We start from the raw sequence: 19103 nt of genomic DNA, 5'->3' as shown, positions 1-19103 counted from the left end.
AAAAAAAAAAAAAAAAAAAAAAAAAAAAAAAAAAGCAATGAGCTTTCCTCTTAGTCACTGCCCAAGTTAGACTCAAATATCTTAATAGTATTTCCTTTGAGCCACTTTGCTGTTTTCTTTTTAGGGAAATAAAACCATCACTCAACTCTGTTCTCTTGCCTTCAGACCAGTGCTGAGTTCCCAAATTACCAGAAAAGTTTCCTAAAACCCCACTCCTGCCCCCATAATATCATCCCTTTGTTTCCCTCATCAGTCAACAGATAACAGATAATCTGTTGAATGTCACGTTCTTTGTATTGTCTTCAAACTCTCCAACCTCGTCTTGCTCCGCTGTCCTCTTCTTACCAAGCCCCAAGCATATTGGCCTTCTTTCTGTTCCTTGAACACCTCAAGGTCCTTCCTACCTCAGGGCCTCTGAACTAACAATTTTCACTGCCTACAATCTTCACAGGGTTGGGTGACCAGAGCATTGTACGACTCCAGGGAGCACAAATTGCACTGAATAATATGAACGGTGCCCCTAGAGTTGCAAGACATGACAGCCCTGGCTGTCACTTTGTCACTGAAGTCTCAGTTCAAATGTGTCTTCAAGGAAAAGCCGTCACTGATTACCTGCTAAACGCAACCTCTCCACCCACCTCAACCCCTACTTCTCCCTGGGTATCTGCAGCATATCCTCCCTGCTTTATTTTCAACACGGCACCTGCGCTATCTAAAACTGTACTTATTTTTACATGTTCTTCCTATTAAAATGTAAAATCCATGAAAACAGAAATCTTGCCTGTCTTGCTCCCATGACAGCCCCAGCATTTAAAAGGTAACGTGCACTAAACACACTTCAGGAAATCAATTAAGGGATTACCACATACCAAGCACCGTGCTAGGTGCTGGGGGTTCTCCCCCACCCCGATAAAGCAAGCTTCCGACCTTTTTAACAAAATCACACACCTCCTCCCAGAGAAAGGCTCTGACTCCTATGAAAATGCCCATGGAGTAGCAACCCTATTACAAGTACATGGGTCCAAACTGAAGAAATCCCCGAGTGAGCTAAACGCTCAGACTTGGTGCTGGACCAGAAAAATTCTTTGCCTCTGCTGTGAGAATGCTTTCCCAACAGCCAGAGAAATCCCAAAGCGAGGTTTTTTTAGTTTTTCATTTATTCATTCCTTCAACAAATATTTGTTGATGCACCGGGGAAACAATGCATAAAGCTGGTATACATCCTTTCCCTAAGGGAGCTTACATTCTAGTGGGAAGGAGGGCAGACAGACGACAAACAAGCCAACTAAGTAAAATAAGGTAAACGGTCATAAGTGCTTTAAAGAAAAATTAAGCAGGTGATACTGCTTCATGGAGGGGGGTTCAGGGTTCCCATTCTAAATAAGGAGGTCGAGTAAGGTCTCACTAAAAGGTGATATTTGAGGAAAGACCTAAGGAGGTGAGGGAGTAAGGCATGAAGCTATCTGAGAATAGAGCTTTCTAGACATGGGGAGAGCAGGTGCAAAGGCCCTGAGGCAGGAGACTGCCTGGCACTTTGGAGGAACAGCAGCAGACTAGAGTGGGTGGAGCACAGTGAGGAAGGAGAGCAGCAGGGGATGAGGTGGATCAAAGAATCTTGGCAGCAATGGCCTTTGGCTATTACTAAAGTGAGACTGGAGGCCACTGGATGGCAGAGGAGGGACACGGTGTGGACACTGCCCCCAGCCACAGAGCTGGCATAGAACTAAGGGATCCACATCAGCAATGCTCCTGTAAAGCTCGAACCCCAAAGGCTCCCTGCTCATCTACTGCCTTCCTTCTGGGCCTTTTCTCTGTGCAAAACCCCTGGCTACGGGAATGAAAAATTGCCAGACTGGCTCCAGGAGGGCGGGAATCCACCATGTCTGCAATCCGATATATTGAAAAAGCTAGAACGGGAAGAAGAAGGGGTTAGGGCAAGCCATGGTGTTGTCTGTCAGATTTCACTGCTTTGTCCTCTAACCAATCAAGCTTTTCAGAAGCATTTAGGAGTCAGATCCATCACAGGCAGAAAGTACAGCCAGCCAGCTTGATCCCCTGGGACCGGCAGCCTGGGCCAGGCCCCATTCTCTAGTAGTTACCCCTCCCCACAGGCATGGCTCCTGAGCTCCTAACCTCATGCTGAAAGGCCTGAGATCAGAGTAAGGGAAACTGCTGGTCAGAGGCAAGGCTCCAAGCACCTCCAGGCATCACATGGAGGTCAGCACTTGAGAAACAAAAACATCTTGACTGGCCTTATTATGGCAAAGCTGGTTCTATGACGGGGACTCAAGAGGCCTCAGTAACACGGGAGGGAGTAGGAAGGTAAAGGACCTCTGAAGGCCACCAGCTTATACTAACCTGCTAGTTAAGGGCCTGGAGTCCACTGAACCACATCCCTCTGAGCAGCTGCTATGAACCCATGTTCTCACTTACAAATGGGGAAATGGCCCAACCCCAAACATAGGCCTGGCCTCATTTCTGAGCCTCAGGACTCCTGCTCGCAAAGAGCCCCCCCACTAGGCCTCAAGGGACAGACTGCAGAAAAGGAGGCAGGGAGGTTCCGTGTGATACCTAAGGTTCTGAGGCAGTAACCAGCCCACCTCTCTGCACTGTTTCCCTGCTCAAGGACACTTCAGCCAAAAGACTGGAGGCTCCATGAAGACCAGACCAGACCAGGAGTATGCTTTTCATTACTACATACCTCATACCCAGAACTACCCCAATAACAACTATCCCTGTAATGAGTGAATGGCTGACCCTCCAAATGAAGAAGACAGGCCAGTGATTAACGCTGGATGGGAACCAAGTGTACCCACCCATCACCTGGTAGACCCAATGCCAGGAAAGGACAGCAGGCCATCCTTTCTCCTAGATCCACTGATCAGATCCTGCTGCAAACAGACAGTATTATTATATTATCGATTCCTATGTATGGCAGAAAGCCTCAAAAGTCCTAAATGGTAGCTCATTTATTTCAGGCAATTACCTGAGAAGGATCTTACCTATCTCTTGGCAATTGTGCTTATACCTGTGAACCTTCTGTATAACTTGGGTACCAGGAACCTGGGGCACTCTGTAAGCCCAGTCTCAGTCTTCTGTATCCACACACCCAAGAAAGGGAGAGACAAGGAGGCTTGTGGTATTAATTTCCAGGTGACAGTGATCACCAAATCTAATCACTGATCAACTTTCTAAGGGGCAAACAACAACAGGAACAACACACACTCTCAGGACTACCACCACCATGCACGGTGATTTGCATTAAAAGGATGGAGGTATTAACTGAGAGGTGGGTGGCCAGCACAGTTGGTACGTATACTACCTCAACCGCTCTTCACTTCTGTGAGAAGTCAAGCAGCAAAAGAAACGGATGTAGTTAATGCAACATGACAATGGGTAGGAGCCATCATCCCAAGCAAAAGTGCTGTTTTCAGAATTTGGAAATCCTAGCAGCCGTGGGCCAGATGAATTTAGAAAATAGCATGAGCCAAGTACTAGGGAAGCCTTGGAAGATGTTAGTCTCAAACTGAGAAACTCACATAAGACAGAAGCCCTGCATACACTGGGCACAGCATCACTCACAATGAACTGTTTACAGAAATCATCATGAGGACAGACGTAGGATCACAAACAAAAGGTGATAGGGTTATGGACGATTTTTTTTCTTCCTTCTCAAATTTCCAACATTTTTGGTAAAATGGTTCAACTGTCTGTCTTTGTAAATGAAAAAACGCAAATTTATAACTAAAAAGTGACAACAATAATGGATGGAACAGGAAAAGTACAGGCCAGCAAAGTTTTGGACTTTAAAGAGTCTTCTTGATGCTGGTTCAGCTAAAACAGAGAGTTTGAGGTCTGGCTGGGGCCTTAAGGAGCCTGATGTACTCATTTCTCATCTAAGACAAGATTAAGCTTGCCAGGGTCTGCTGTTGGACAAGTTTGCACACCAGTCTTTGTAGTGTCTGTACTGGAGGACATATCAATCTTGAACCTTGGGATTGAAGTTGTAGGCTACCAGCCTACCCAGTACCAGCTACAGACTTTATGAAAGACACCATCACTAGGGAAAAGAAGGTACAGAACACACGGGCCAACCCCAGTTAAAACCCACCGTGATGGAGGGATTCAGATGTGGACCCAGTACCTACACAGGGGAACTAACTCACTTAATGGCTTGAGAAGTGACCAAAAGGAAAATATGCCAGAAAACACTGTCTGAACCCATGATGTAAGAAAAGGGGTTTTGTGTTCGGGGGGTAGAATGGGGAGGGGGAGGAGGTGAAGAACAAAAACAAAGATATATCACTGGAGAAGAGGTACAGATGTCAGATAAGCATATGAAAAGATGCTCAACATCATGTGTCACTGGGGAATTGCAAATTGCTACAACAATGAGATATCACTCCATGCGTCAGAATGGCTAAAATCCAAAAAACTGACAATACCAAATGCTGGTGAGGACACAGAATAAGAGAAATTCTTATTCATTGCTGATGGGAATGCAAAATGGTACAGCCACTTTGGAAGACAGTTTGGTAGTTTCTTACAAAGCTAAACATAGTCTTACCATGTGATCCAGCAATTTTACCCAAATGAGTTGAAAACTTATGTCCACAGAAAACCCACATATGAATGTTTATGGCAGCTTTATTCAAAATCGCCAAAAACTGGAAGCAATCAAGATATCCTTCAATAAGTGAATGGATAAACTATGGTATATACACACAATGGAATATTGTTCAGTGATAAAAGGAATAAGCTATCAAGCCACAAAAAGACATAGAGGAACCTTAAATGCATATTGCTTAGTGAAAGAAGTCAACCTGAAAAGGCTATATACTGTATGATTCCAACTACATGACATTTCAGAAAAGGCAAAACTAAAGAGACAGTAAAACAATCAGTGGTTGCCAGGGGTCTGGGAGGAGGGAAGAAAGAAGAAAAAGCACAGGGCATTTTTAGGGCAGTGAAACTATTCTGTATAATACTCTAATGGTGGATACAGGACATGTATTTGTCAAAACACACAGAACTATGTAACAAAAAGAGTGAACCATAGGGCTTCCCTGGTGGCGCAGTGGTTGAGAGTCCGCCTGCCGATGCAGAGGACACGGGTTCGTGCCCTGGTCTAGGAAGATCCCACATGCCGCAGAGCGGCTGGGCCCGTGAGCCATGGCCACTGATCCTGCGCATCTGGAGCCTGTGCTCCACAACGGGAGAGGCCACAACAGTGAGAGGCCCGCGTACCACAAAAAAAAAAAAAGGAGTGAACCATAATGTAAACTAGAAGGCATTAGCTAGTAATAATGTACCATACTGGATCATCAATTGTAACTAATATACCACTAATGCAAGGGAATTAGTAACAAGGGAAACTATAAGCAGAGGAGAGAAAGGGTAATGAGAACTCTTTGGGCTGTCTGTTCAATTTTCTATAAACCTAAAATATAAAGCCTATTAATTTTAAAAAACCATTACAGTAAGTCCCCTACATACGAACCTTCAAGTTGTGAACTTCCTAAGATGCGAACGTGCGTTTGCATGTCTGATCACGTAAGTTAGTTCACGTGTCTGGTGTTATCTGTAAAAGTTTGGTACCTAGGCTAACTTTGTTGGACTTAAAAACAAATTGGACTTATGAATGTGCTCTCAGAGTGGAACTCGTTCATATGTAGGGGACCTACTATACAGGAATTAAAATGTTTTTAAAAATGATGTGACAGTCTGCATCGATATAAGAACAGAGGAAAAATATATCCTCTGCTGGTTATGTCACTCTGCAGGATGACAAGACAACTTTATTTCAGAATAAAAATCCTTCCCATGTTGGCCCTACAGACACCTCAGCTAGAAGGTACGGGTACTCCCAGCTTTGAAGTGTTCATCATTTCTATACCTCCTCCCCAGAGAGAATGATCAGATAGTCCACACATTCTGGGCAACATATGCTCTGGGTTGTGGGAATGCTGGGCACATCCTTGACCACACAGGAAGCATGACCATGTGAACTTGACATCCAAGCCAGAAGCATCACCTTTGTGCTCTTAAGAGCAGACTTTCCTGGCAACTTACTAAAAATGACCACAGTAAGGCTGCAGAAGCCTTGACTTGAATTTGACACAGGATCCTATCACCTACCCTCTTGCCATTACCCGACAGAACTCTTTCTTCTCTACAAAGTTGCTTCAACACCCAGCTCAACATTTCCCCTACAAAGCTCTTCCTGCTTAACTATTCACACTCCATTAATCCAAGATACCTTTGAACTGAGGCGCACGATAGTAATAGAGGTCCAAGGGGGGACCTTCCTCCACACGCCCACACAGGTAGAGAAAGGGAAGGATGAGGACTGTTGGAGCCAGACTGCCCAGGTTGATAGCCCAGCTCCAGCATTCCCTGGCTGGGTGATTATTTCCTTAACATCTCTGTGCCTCAGTTTCCTTGTAAAATAAGATTAATAATATCTACCCCATGGAGCTGTTGTAAGGATGAAATGAATTTATATAAAACACTTAGCATAGTGCCTTGCACACAGTAAGAGCTACAAGTAGTCTGCAATTATTATTACATGTTTTAATGAAGCACTGAGGACCACAGGGTGAGGGGAGACAGCCACAAAGTCACAGAAGTCAGGCAAAGCCTTAAATTGCTTCCAGCCCCAATCCTCACTGTTGCCTTCTTTCCCAGGGACTCTGCCATCTCTTATCAAGCAGATCTTGGGTTTTTTCAAGGACAGAAGCTTGGTATGACTTCTCATTGTCCCCCACCCAAACACATCACCTTCTCCAGTGTTCTGCCTGTAATGGGACTCAATATATCTCTGCTGGTGGGGTTGCCGCGCAGCCTGGTGCTCTGTGGAGAGCTCGGCAGCAGGTCAGCGAGCTTCGAAAGTATGTGCAGGGGTGAGGAGACCATTCCCGTGGGGCTCAGGTCAGAGAGGACAAGACCTCTCCACACACTTCTTAGGACCAGACATCAGAACGGAGCTACTGAAACAGGAAACGTAGTTGACTGGGAGACCTCAAAGGCAGGACAGAGGAATGAATTTAGGAGCCAAAGGCCAAAGTCCTGAGTCAGGACCTCTGAGTCAGAATGCTGGGCAAAGGAGATGCTGGCAAACCCAGATCCAGGACACGGCAGGTGTGAGGACCATCATGCATGGGAAAAGCTGCGGCGTGGAAGATGGGAGTCTAAAAGGGTGGGCTGGCAGATCTGGGGCTGAGAGATCTGATCACATCAAACCCATAAAGGCTTCCAAGTTTCTGCCTCTCTCTGCAGGAAGAGGAAGAACTCTCCCAATGCTGACAGCCTGGCAGTCACTCCTGAATAACCAGGCCTCTCGGACTTTTAAGCCAGTTTGACTGGGCCAGCTCAAGGAATCTCCTCCCAACTGCCCCCTTACTGCTGAAGGACTCCTTCAATCGGAGAATTTAGCATCTCTACACCATGGAGGAAGAGAGAATCCATGCTGCAAATGAAATGCTTTACAAAGGATGAGGCCACACACCCACACAGATCTGCTAGGAACCCCACAATGCCTCAGGTCTTCCTGTGGTTACAAAAGAAAAGGAATTCTCAACATTTCAAAATTCAGAGATTTGGGGCCTGAAATCCAGCCCAGAGTGGTGGTTTCAGCCTCAGGGAGAGCTCTATCCCCACTGCTGGCCCTTATTCCCACCCCAGGCCAAGACCAAGGGTGCCCCACTCTTTCTAGGTAGGCCAGGCCCCCTGTCCTTAGCAGAGAGCACCACCAATTCACACAATCATCCTGAAACTAAACCCTCTGAGATGAAAGACAGAGGGAGGGACCAAAGGCTTCAGGGAGGCCTGCCTTCCAGTGAACCTACAAAGCTCTTCCTCGGCCTGCTGTGCCCAGCTAGGGGGAGGGCTGGGACCTGCCATCTGTGGGTGGCTTAGAGAGGAATTCCACTTGTCAGTCTCCAGAGAGCTTTGGAAAGAAAGCAAAGGCCAAATAGAGGAGAGACCACACTCCTGGGCAGGTATGTTATGGCAAAGGCAGAATCTCCACTGGAAACCCCAGGGAATGAAATGGCATGTTAAAAAGTTCCTGCCAACCAAGCTTTGAGGAAGGCAAATTAGCATTTCCCAACTGCAGGGGCCACACAAAACAACAAGTGGAAAAGTTAATCTGTATCCAGTGTTTTAATAAATAACTCATTTAGTGCAGAGCCCAGATGGGAGAAACCCAAAGGGAAAAAGAGGTTATCCACCAGCCCAGCAGAGGCAGCCACGGGAAGCCAGTCAGCAGCAGTTCCAGGCCCCAAGGGAGCAAGAACTACTCTACACTCCGTGGACATACCTGCCAAGAGGCCAGCGTTTGTGGGGCAGAGCCCAGATCGACCATGGAGGTAGAGCTGAGGTGTGGGCTCTACCCTGTGGAGCTGCCAGCCTGCAGGCCAACACCACACAAAGGCTGTCTTTGGAACCAGCCCGGTGCATACAGCGGATGACCTGCGCAGTGGAATCCCACCAGGGAAGTCTGCCGGAGATCACAAACACACTCTGCAACTAGCCAGCCTCCTGTGCCTTGGTTAGGCCCCCTGTAGTCTGGGTCTAGCCAGGTCTGCTGGCAGGACCGGGGACAGCCAGAAATCCTCATGGAGAGTGGTGCTGAAGCCCCCCTCTTCCATGGCTCTGCAAATCTGCACATTCCAGTGCACAGCTGCCTGGCCACAAAGGGAAGGGCCAGAGCTGCAGTCTTCCGACAAGCACTTGGCAGCTGAAGCTCAGCTGTCTCACACCTCCCAAGCTGGGGGGAAGAGCACCAGGACAGTCTCTGCTGCTGAAGTCAGTTGGCGGTGGGCTTAGGGCTCCTAGAAAAGCACGTTGATCTCCCGTGTGGCTGCCCCGAACTGCAACTTGTTCCATCTCTCCAACTTTAGAAACAGCCTCTTAAGAACCTTTAATCCAAACAAGTGCTCTCTTGCCCTATTTCCTTTAGTGACTGTGAATAGGGAAAGAACTTGGATGGAACTGGCCAAACCAGGGCTCATCCAGTCATCTTACTCTTCTCCCCTCTCCGGGCTACCAGGGTGGGGCTGCTCCCCTTCTGCTCGCTGAAACAAGCCTGCCAGGAGCAAGAAGAAACGCAGGGGACTCCCAGGCTTCTGCCTGTCCCTGTCCTCAACAAGCTGTGAAGATAAAGATCTTAATGGGAAGAAGTACACAGTAGGCATTTAATAAATGCTGTTGACTGATTAAAATGGAAAGGCAATACAGAACAGTAGCTAAGAATATAGGCTTTGGGGTTGCTAGAACTGACTGTCAATTTACCACCTGTGCAGTAAGTTCTCTAAGCCTAAATTTCTGTATCTATGAGCAAGAGGTAATAAGAATTCCTTATGTCATAGAATTACTATGAGGATAATATAAAGTGATAATTTTATATAAAGAACTTAGTACTCAGGACAGGAATAAAGACGCAGATGTAGAGAATGGACTTGAGGACACAGGGAGGGGGAAGGGTAAGGTGGGATGAAGTGAGAAAGTGGTATGGACATATACACACTACCAAATGTAAAATAGATAGCTAGTGGGAAGCAGCCGCATAGCACAGGGAGATCAGCTCGGTGGTTTGTGACCACCTAGAGGGATGGGATAGGGAGGGTGGGAAGGAGACACAAGAGGGAGGAAAAATGGGGATATATGTATATGTATAGCTGATTCACTTTGTTATACAGCAGAAACTAACACAACATTGTAAAGCAATTATACTCCAACAAAGACATTAAAAAAAAAAAAAGAACTTAGCACTAACCTGCAATATAGTAAAAACTAAAAAGAGGGCTTCCCTGGTGGCGCAGTGGTTGAGAGTCCGCCTGCCGATGCAGGGGACACGGGTTCGTGCCCTGGTCCAGGAAGATTCCACATGCTGCGGAGCGGCTGGGCCCGTGAGCCATGGCCGCTGAGCCTGCGCCTCTGGAGCCTGTGCTCCGCAATGGGAGAGGCCACAGCAGTGAGAGGCCCACGTATCGCAAATAAAAACAACTAAAAAGAAACTAAAAAGAAAAAGTTTGCTTAAATTATTACCTTAAAGACGAACAATGCCCTGTACATTGAAAGAAAGCATAGAACATTTTATTTTTATGTTTTACACTTTTTAAAAATTGAAGTATAGTTGACTTACATTGTTGTGTTAGTTTCTGGTATACAGCAAAGTGATTCAGTTTTATATATATACGTTCTTTTTTCATATTCTTTTCCACGATGGTTTATTACAGGATATTGAATATAGTTCCCTGTGCTATACAGCAGGACCTTGTTGTTTATCTAGCATAGAACATTTTAGATGCTAGGAGACCCTGCTGCTCTCATTAACTTGCTGTATGGCCTTTGGCAGGCTACTGTATTTTCTAAACTGCACAATTTAAGGGAGATGGACTAGATCAGTGTTTCCCATTTGTCTGTGACAAGAAATAATACTGAATCATACTTTTAAAAAAATTCCCTTCTCAACTGTCTTTTTTAAATCATAGCTAGGGCCAGGTTCTATTTGGTGTTAGCATGTCTTTTTTAGTACCTCGCTCATACTTACTAATCTCTTGAACAAAGAGAAAGCTGGCTCAGAATCTTCTGTGACAGGCCACTGTATTAAGCTAGAATTTAATAATATTGCTTTGTTATCGCTGTGTTTACTTCCATAACTACCTTTAAATTATAGCAAGTGATACTGGTTTCCATATATGGTAGTGATTTAACTTTTTTTTTTTTTTTGCGGTACGCGGGCCTCTCACTGTTGTGGCCTCTCCTATTGCGGCGCACAGGCTCCGGATGCGCAGGCTCCGCGGCCCTGGCTCATGGGCCCAGCCGCTCCGCGGCATGTGGGATCGTCCCGGACCGGGGCACGAACCTGTGTCCCTTGCATCGGCAGGCGGACTCTCAACCACCTCGCCACCAGGGAAGCCCTGATTTAACTTTAAAAAATATATTTATATCAGGGGAGGTTAATTTAAAGAAAACATAAAGTAGATAATATACTACAGGTGGCAAAGGTTATGAAGGCAGCACTAAAAATTTTGGAAATACTGTGCTAGAAGATTTTGAAATCTCCTCTCCTTTCCAAAAGTGAATGTTTGTGCCCTAGAGGTGTCAGACTGCAGATCTCACCCCAGCCCCTTCCTACAAGGTTCCTCTCAAACTTCACTTCCTCCCTGGAGCTTCCTCCAATCCAGCAGCCTGACTATAAGTCACTCACTCCACTGTGCTCCCAGAACATGTTCTACATCATGGATTGTAGCATTTATTTACCCAGTACTGTAACTATCTCTTTATATTTATCCTCCCTCTACAACATGTGCTCCTTAAGACAGGAATTTTGTCTTGGCATCTTATCCCCAAGACATCTATTATGGTGCTCTGTGTCCGGTACAAAATAGGACTTCAGCACTTGACAAATGCTGAATAAATGAACCAAGGCTTCTGCCCTTTTTCTTCACTGAATGAGATGTCAAAGGCAGTGTAAGAAGAATGTTGCCAGAGAGTCATTTGCCATAATTCCAATTCAACACTTCTTAGCACTTAAGCTGGGTGATAGAACACTCATCTTTCTGACCTCAGTTTCAAGCCCTAAATTATATGAGAATCAATGAATCAGTTTTAAAGAGGGCTCACCACATGAAATGTTTGGAAAAGCAAACTTTTCTTCAAGAAACTTACCAGGATCGAGAAGAGACCAGTCACACCAGCACAAGGCCAATTACAAAGGTACTTTTGACTTCTGCAACATAGACCAGAACTGGGTAAATATCCAAGAACATTCCTTCCACATCCTTCTAGTGGCAGGTTTTAATACCAGAAAACACTAGGCTCGAGTGTGGGGTGAAAGCCCAAATGGAGGTCTCACTATTGTCATGAATGACATCTGAATATCAAAGTGTTTTATCACATAGAAATGACACACATATATGAGGGTACTGCTAAACAAAGAAAGGCCCTTTTTCAAATTCAGAGGTTGCCCTTTCTGAAATATGGGACTTCCTCAATTATGTTCTTCATGTCATTTGGGCCTTAGACTCATACCTCATAAGCAGGTAGACTGTAAGAATCTTTAGGCCACATAGAAAACAGTATTCTTTTAACTGGAATAAATCTTGTCAACAAAAAGGTACAGGCTAGCCGCACTAAATATCCTCTGCAGGTTCTTATTAAAAATATAAATTGGGGCTTCCCTGGTGGCGCAGTGGTTGAGAGTCTGCCTGCTGATGCAGGGGACACAGGTTCGTGCCCCAGTCTGGGAGGATCCCACATGCCGCGGAGCGGCTGGGCCGTGAGCCATGGCCGCTGAGCCTGCGTGTCCAGAGCCTGTGCTCCGCAACGGGAGAGGCCACAACAGTGAGAGGCCTTATATATAAATTGAAGTCCAGCATAGTCCCTCTACTCCCTGCATCTGTTTGCTATTCTACCTCCATTATTAATAATGCAATACAGGGTCTTGATTCAGGCAAGATTAATTCCCTGTTCCCAAAGCCTTAGGCTGACATTGCAATAGATATGTTTGGAAGGCTATAAAGGCAGGCCCAGGAATTGCTCCTGACACGTGATCAGTGAGGAGATGGGGCCTGGGCCTCCAAGATTAACAAGAGAAAAGAGGAAGTTGGGTTGGGCCTGTGATCAGAGCGGTGGTATAGCCTAGTGGTTAAGAGCTCGGACTCTGAACAGCTCAATTCAATCCTAGCTCTTTTACAGCCTACAGGCGAGACTTTAGACAATTCATTTAACCCCTCAAGGGACTCAGTTTCCCCATGTATAAAACAGAGATAACAAAAGAACCTGATAAGATTGTAAAGCATTTGACAGGATGATGAAAGATAGTAAGAACTAAAACAAAGACAACAACAAAAAAAAAAGACTATTATCATCTTCCTCATCATAGCATCATCATCTCCAGAATCAACCTCTTAATGCTGAGGCAAGGCAGGAAGAGCCCTGCTACTCTTTCAATCTACACACGCTAAGCAGCCACCACCAAGATACCAAAAAGATGGTATAGAAGCAAAAAAAAGATAGTATGCAAAACAAAAAACAGGAAAGGACATAATAGAAAGAGAAATCATGGACTTCCCTGGTTGCGCAGTGGTTAAGAATCCGCCTGCCAATGGAGGGGACATTCCTGGTCTGGGAAGGTCCCACATGCCGCGGAGCAACTAAACCCGTGTGCCACAACTACTGAGCCTGTGCTCTAGAGCCTGCGAGCCACAACTACTGAGCCTGCGTGCCACAACTACTGAAGCCCACGTGCCTAGAGCCCGTGCTCCTCAACAAGAAAAGCCACCACAATGAGAAGCCTGCACACCACAACGAAGAGTAGCCCCTGCTCACCGCAACTAGAAAAAGCCCACGCCCAGCAATGAAAACCCAACGCAGCCTTTTTAAAAAAAGAGTATGGACTCTGGAGCCAGACTGCCTGTGTTAGAATCCTGGCTCCACCACTTCCCATCTGTGTGACCTTAAGCAAATTATAGAATCTCTTTGCGTCTCACTTTCCTCAACTGTAAAATGGGGCAAATATTAGTACCTACCAGTATTTTAGGGTTGTGGTGAAAATAACATTAGTTAATACATATATATATAAAGTGATTAGAAGAGTACCTGTCTCATAATCAATGCTTAACTGTTAGCTTTTATTATTACTGTTGCTATTTTTTCAACTGACAATGTTTAACTTAATAGTAAAATGTGTTTAAATTCAGTGATTATAGAGGGAAGTAGGGGAGGCAGGTAGGAATTATAAGTATTACAGGGCAGCAAATGGAAGAAAGACTAGGATAAAAAAATGTACTGCAGGAACTTCCCTGGTGGTGCGGTGGTTAAGAATCCACCTACCAATGCAGGGGACACGGGTTCAAGCCCTGGTCCGGGGAGATCCCATATGCAGTGGAGCAACTAAGCCCGTGCGCCACAACTACTGAGCCCGTGAGCCACAACTACTGAAGCCCACGCGCCTAGAGCCCAGGCTCCGCAACAAGAGAAGCCACTGCAATGAGAAGCTCCCGCACCACAACGAAGAGTTGCCCCTGCTTGCTACAACTAGAGAAAGCCCACGCGCAGCAACGAAGACCCAACGCAGACAGAAATAAATAAATGTACAAAAAAAAAAAATGTACTGCAGCTGATCTGAGCACAGATAACTGCAGGTTAAAAGGAAGTAGGTAAGACCGACAGAGGGATAGAGATGGATATAGTCATGATAAAGCAAGTAGAATAAAATGTTAATGGTAGAATCTAGGTAGTGGTACATGAGTGTTCACTGTAAAATTCTTTTAACGTTGTTTCTTGTTTAAAATTTTTCATAAGCTAGAGGGGAAAAAAGGAAGTAGACCTAGAGGAATCAACCCAACATCTGGGTCATAGCTGTGCTGCCTGTCATTTGAGCTCAAACATCAGAAAAAGCTTGGAAAAACCTAATGGTTTTGGAACTCTTGCTCATCAACACTTTCCTGCACCAGATGAGCAGAGCTCAGGTGATGACCTGGACCACCTTGGCACAAGGAGGTACAGGCAGAAGGCAGAAACCCAGATGTTCCATGTGAGAAATGCCAATCTCAAGGGACTATGACATTATCACCCCTGCTCAGGAAAACCTCAGAAATAAGGCTCAAGGCTAAGGAACAGGGAGATGGAAGGGCAAGTGTACACACTCACTCATGGACTCTGTTGTCGCCATAGAGATCACTCAGGCCAAAGCTGATGTAGTGCCAGTGCTCGGGGATGTTGGCCGAAGGGCTCCCCACATTCCTGTACATGCTAACATAGTCCAAGGGGTCTGGACCACCCAACCTGCAAAAGACAAAACACAGGAGTGTCAGTGTGAGCCTGAAAGCAGACAATGTGAAGTTGAGGGGCTCTACCTTACAAACCTAAAGACCCCATCCTAGAGGAACCTGGGGTAAAAGATAACTAAAGGGAGGCCACACCTCTCCAGGATAAGACCAAAGGATGGGCAGCTGGAGGCAGCCCAATTCCATAAGCACAGAGGCTCCCTTCTTCTATCTCCAACAGGTAGAACCTCCTTCAGAAATAAAACAGACTTATTAATATGTATAAAATGGATAACTAATAAGAACCTGCTGTATAAAAAAGTAAATAAAATAAAATTAAAAAAAAAAAGAAATAAAAAAGACTGATTGGTTGACCCTTTGGCTTCCTCCTGTTTCAAATTACCAATCCCAAGTGGGATTGGCAGGAATTATCTCTCTTCCATGGTGCCTATAAACACGCCAAGCTTCAAGGCAAGAAGCGCATCAGTCAATCAATTGGCCTCTGTTGAAAGACCATCCTGATCATCCCCAATGGGCATTGTTACTGGAAGCAGAGGCTCAGCTCCACTCCTGCCTCTTAGACAGCTAATTCCTGAAAGACTATATTGTGCCCTATGTTAATTACAGTTTGTTCTAAACAGACCCAATGCCTCCAGACCCCAGCCCGCACCCCCCAGACCAAAGCTGGTCTTTTATCATGGAAGTGACAAAGGCTAAACTTAGGCTAGCTCGGCTCTGCAGAGAAATGAAGCAGGAGCCAGGCTGAGAGCCCTATGAGCTCTTGCATCTGGAAGATGATCCCAGGACACAGCTGCCTCTAAGGTAGAGCTGGAACATCAAATGATTTGGGGCCTCTGAGAACCACATTAGACTTCCCCCATAATTCCAACAGAGAGGCAGTTGAGGAAGAGATTCAGCCATTAGCTCACTCTGAGGATTTAATTCAATAAGGGTTCCCTTTAGTAGAGTAATTAGTGTTCTTTAAAAAAAAACCCTGCTTTTCTTCAGAATGGATAGGGAAACTTGGTAGACTTGAGAAACAAGACTAAATGGAAACCATCAGCAGAAGGAAGTCTGCATTTAGCCCACAAACACTGCACTTGAGCTGCTTCGGACATCTGACTGTTCCACAGACTGCAAAAACTTTGCCTGCTCCTGGGACAAGGATGGGTTACACTTTACATTTGGGATCATATGCTGAAGGAATGTCAACAACCAAATAAAAGACATGTTACATGTATGTGATCCCAGCAAGCATGCCAGTACCATGCAATTCAAACACTATTTAAAACCAGTAGGTCTGGTTTCACCCTTTTGCCAGGATGTTATTTGCCTTTGTAGAAATCCTTATTCTCTGCTAGGAAATGCTAAGTTATTTATAGGACTTGTAAGAAAGTCACTACAAATAGCTTAGAATCTCAACTGAGTGGATTAGGAAAAGGGACAAATCTTCATGTCTTTCCTTAACTCTGCTTTTGCCAACTCATCTGACTAATTCCACAACCAGTTAGATTTAGAAAAGTTTGTCGGGGAAAAGAGGAAAGAAAGGGCGGCTACCCCTGCAAGGACCTCATGATAACTGCAGAACCCTGGAACAGGTGGGAATGATTACAGGCTCCATATCTGCCCATCCTTCAGCCTAGGTCCATCCAGCAACAAGTGGCAAAACTGCATCCACTCTTCCATGCTCCATCTACCACACTCCTGGCAGCCCTCTTTGTGGCCAAGTCTCCCAGAGGGTATTTCATCAAAGAGAGAGGCTTTACCTTAAAACTCCAACTGCAGAGAATGACAAGAGTCAGACAAAATCAGCCTCATCTCTAAGCACAGAGTGTTCTGTTATACTCACTCAGAGACCTGATGGGAAGCTGATGAGTACGTGGAAAATACATCTTAGAAAAAGATGTTATCCCAGGACCCAGATCATCCCTCAACTTAAGTCCTTGAACACCTGACTTCATTCACTCCACAGGGAGGTTGCCAGAGTGAAGTGGCCCTAGGGCACTGGTTCTACTTCAGCAACCTGATCACTCATGTCTCAGCTTTCAACCAGGATGTCCCGGTTGGCTAGGGACCACTAGTCAAAGAGCCACCCTTCCGTCACAAGAAAAAGAATCCCAAGGTACCCTGGGCCACAGCCAAACTGAGGCAGCCTCAGTCAGCCATCCTGCTATGAAAATTGAAGCGGGACTGTGGGATCCCAATTGTGAGGTTATCAGTAAATTACTTTCAGGATCTTAATTATGCAACCCCCTCCAAATCTTAGAAAGAACCAGTCACTGAGCTGTTCCCTCTCAAAAATTCTGCATCTAGGAAGCATTTCTAATTCCACAAAGTGCTATGCAATCCTTTTTATTCGTCATTAGATGCTGGCCCATCTTTTAAGATAAGTCCTGGCCTGGTTAAGAAACTTGCAACAAGATGAAAAAAGAAAGGTTCCTGGGGGGATGGGGGGAAAATAAAGGGTTCCCAAACCAGTCTTAGTCCTTTGCACCTGTTCAATACCTTTTACACACAACTCTATCCTTCATGGCCACTTGGGTGACATAATAACTGTTGCCCAAGTCTGCGTAGGGATTTCTCCTTATACTCAAATGAGGCCTGAACAAACAGCACGGCAGAGGCAGGTCCCCTTTTTCTCATGACACATCCCAATAGAGTCCATCACTATACATATTTAAATATAGTGGTACAATATATTTAAATATGGGTGATTAAGTTATCAAGAGCTGCTTTGTACTCAGAAGCTCTCTTGAAAAACTCCTCTCAACCAAAGAACAGTGTGCCTGCCAGAGAGAACTGTACCACTGGCCACCCCTCCTCCTGGCTACCAGACAGAGGCAGGCTGCTCCCGTGGCTCTCCCTAAGGAGCAGGTGGCTGCTCCCCAGGCCCTTCACACTGTCAGCCTCTTCACATCCTCCCATAGACACAGGGAGCTGGCCTCAGCCCTACACAGCCTATCTTCTGCCATCTCCAGAAGAAGAAAGAGGTTGTCACAGAGGAAAAAGACTCACTCTTAAAGGGAAAGGTAACCAGCAAAGACATCCACTCTATCACTTCCCCCTTTGAGCGTACCTCTCCTTTGGCCACACCCCAAGCAGCTGCCTGAACAGAATTTCAGGAGTCAATGAAGGGGCTCATCTAATACAGTGCCTGCACGAATGTGGTTTTGGACAGATTCAATTAATTCTCAGTCAACTTTTGGTCCAGAAAGACCATGAAGAAGAGTCCCTATAACACGTTTTGCCCAGAGCGGGCAGGAAGAGACAAGTTGCAAAAGAAATGGGAAACTAGAAAAGACCATCCCCTCCCCAGGGGCAGCCCATCTGTACACAGGTCTGATCTTAACAGAGCTACTTGAGCATTACCCTCAGCTTCCCTGAGGAACTGCTGCCTAAATCTGGAAGCTCTGGACCACCAAGCTCCTCTTAACATCTCACTGCGGGATCCTCCGTGTCCAAGTCCCAGGTCTTCATCATTTACTGCAGTCTCCTTCAATTCTGAACCAAACCATGGATCTCCCTGACCCTGTCTGCCTCTGTTCTAGCCAGTGACCTAAAGCAAAGCAGCTGCAGAGCCAGAAGCAGCTCTGCATGGAGAAACAGAACTGTGCAGAGTAAGCAGAAAGTTTATCAGGAAAAATTGCTCCGCCAAACTTCAAACGCAAAAGCACTGCACTGATATCAATGTCTGAGCTCATCGGGAAGGGATCAAAAAGAGACCTCCTCCTCATCCCTTCACAACCACAACGCTCACAACTTGCTCCCCTCCTAACCCACAGACCCACACCCGTCACTACCCTGTGCAGTCTCGTACCCTCTGAGCTCCTCCAGCCGCGCGGCTCCAAAGCCTTCTCAGATGCTCCCCAGGCCCCGCCTCGCCTCCCCCCTCACACTTCAGCCGCCGCCCCCCCACCCCGGCTTCCCCTCGCCCACTAATGACCCCCTACAGGCGCCCCCTCCTTTCACCACGTTTACAGTTCCTTCTCTCCTATCGTTCCCTCCGCCGCTCCTACCCACACCCCCAATTCACTCTATTCTCCTAATCCCAATTAACCCTTCATTCCCCTCCTCCCTCGCTAACCCTTCGCTACCCACAGGCTTCTTTAACCCCTTTGTCCCCATTCCTAACTTGAGCCTTAACTTCTTCCCTCGCAGCAGAAAGCCCTTCTTCCAAGTGCTTTAACCATTCTCCTTCCCCCTCCTATTCCCGCACAAATGACTTGGCCCCAGCGCTTTAACCCTTCTCAGCCCGCCCCTGTCCGTCTCCCCAAGGCCCAAGGCATACCAGTACTTGACGATAGCGGTAACCTGGAGCGGGTTCGG

The 19103-nt window shown here is 46.1% G+C and overlaps 1 protein-coding gene across 1 annotated transcript in view; it reads right to left on the bottom strand.

The window, feature by feature from the left end:
- The window catches only part of SUFU (SUFU negative regulator of hedgehog signaling), a 110736-nt gene that overhangs the window by 91289 nt on the left and 344 nt on the right, over positions 1 to 19103 (bottom strand). The window contains exons 2-3 of the mRNA XM_024734832.1: positions 19066 to 19098; positions 14662 to 14796 (exon numbers count right to left, since the gene is read on the bottom strand). Coding sequence (XP_024590600.1) covers positions 14662 to 14796; positions 19066 to 19098 — 168 coding nt within the window. The remainder of the gene's footprint in view (positions 1 to 14661; positions 14797 to 19065; positions 19099 to 19103) is intronic.

The sequence above is a fragment of the Neophocaena asiaeorientalis genome, unplaced genomic scaffold (assembly GCF_003031525.2).
Source record: "Neophocaena asiaeorientalis asiaeorientalis breed wild unplaced genomic scaffold, Neophocaena_asiaeorientalis_V1.1 scaffold240, whole genome shotgun sequence".
Lineage (NCBI taxonomy): Eukaryota > Metazoa > Chordata > Mammalia > Artiodactyla > Phocoenidae > Neophocaena > Neophocaena asiaeorientalis.
Note: the sequence above shows the minus strand (reverse complement) of the source record. Positions and strands in the feature narration are given on the sequence as shown.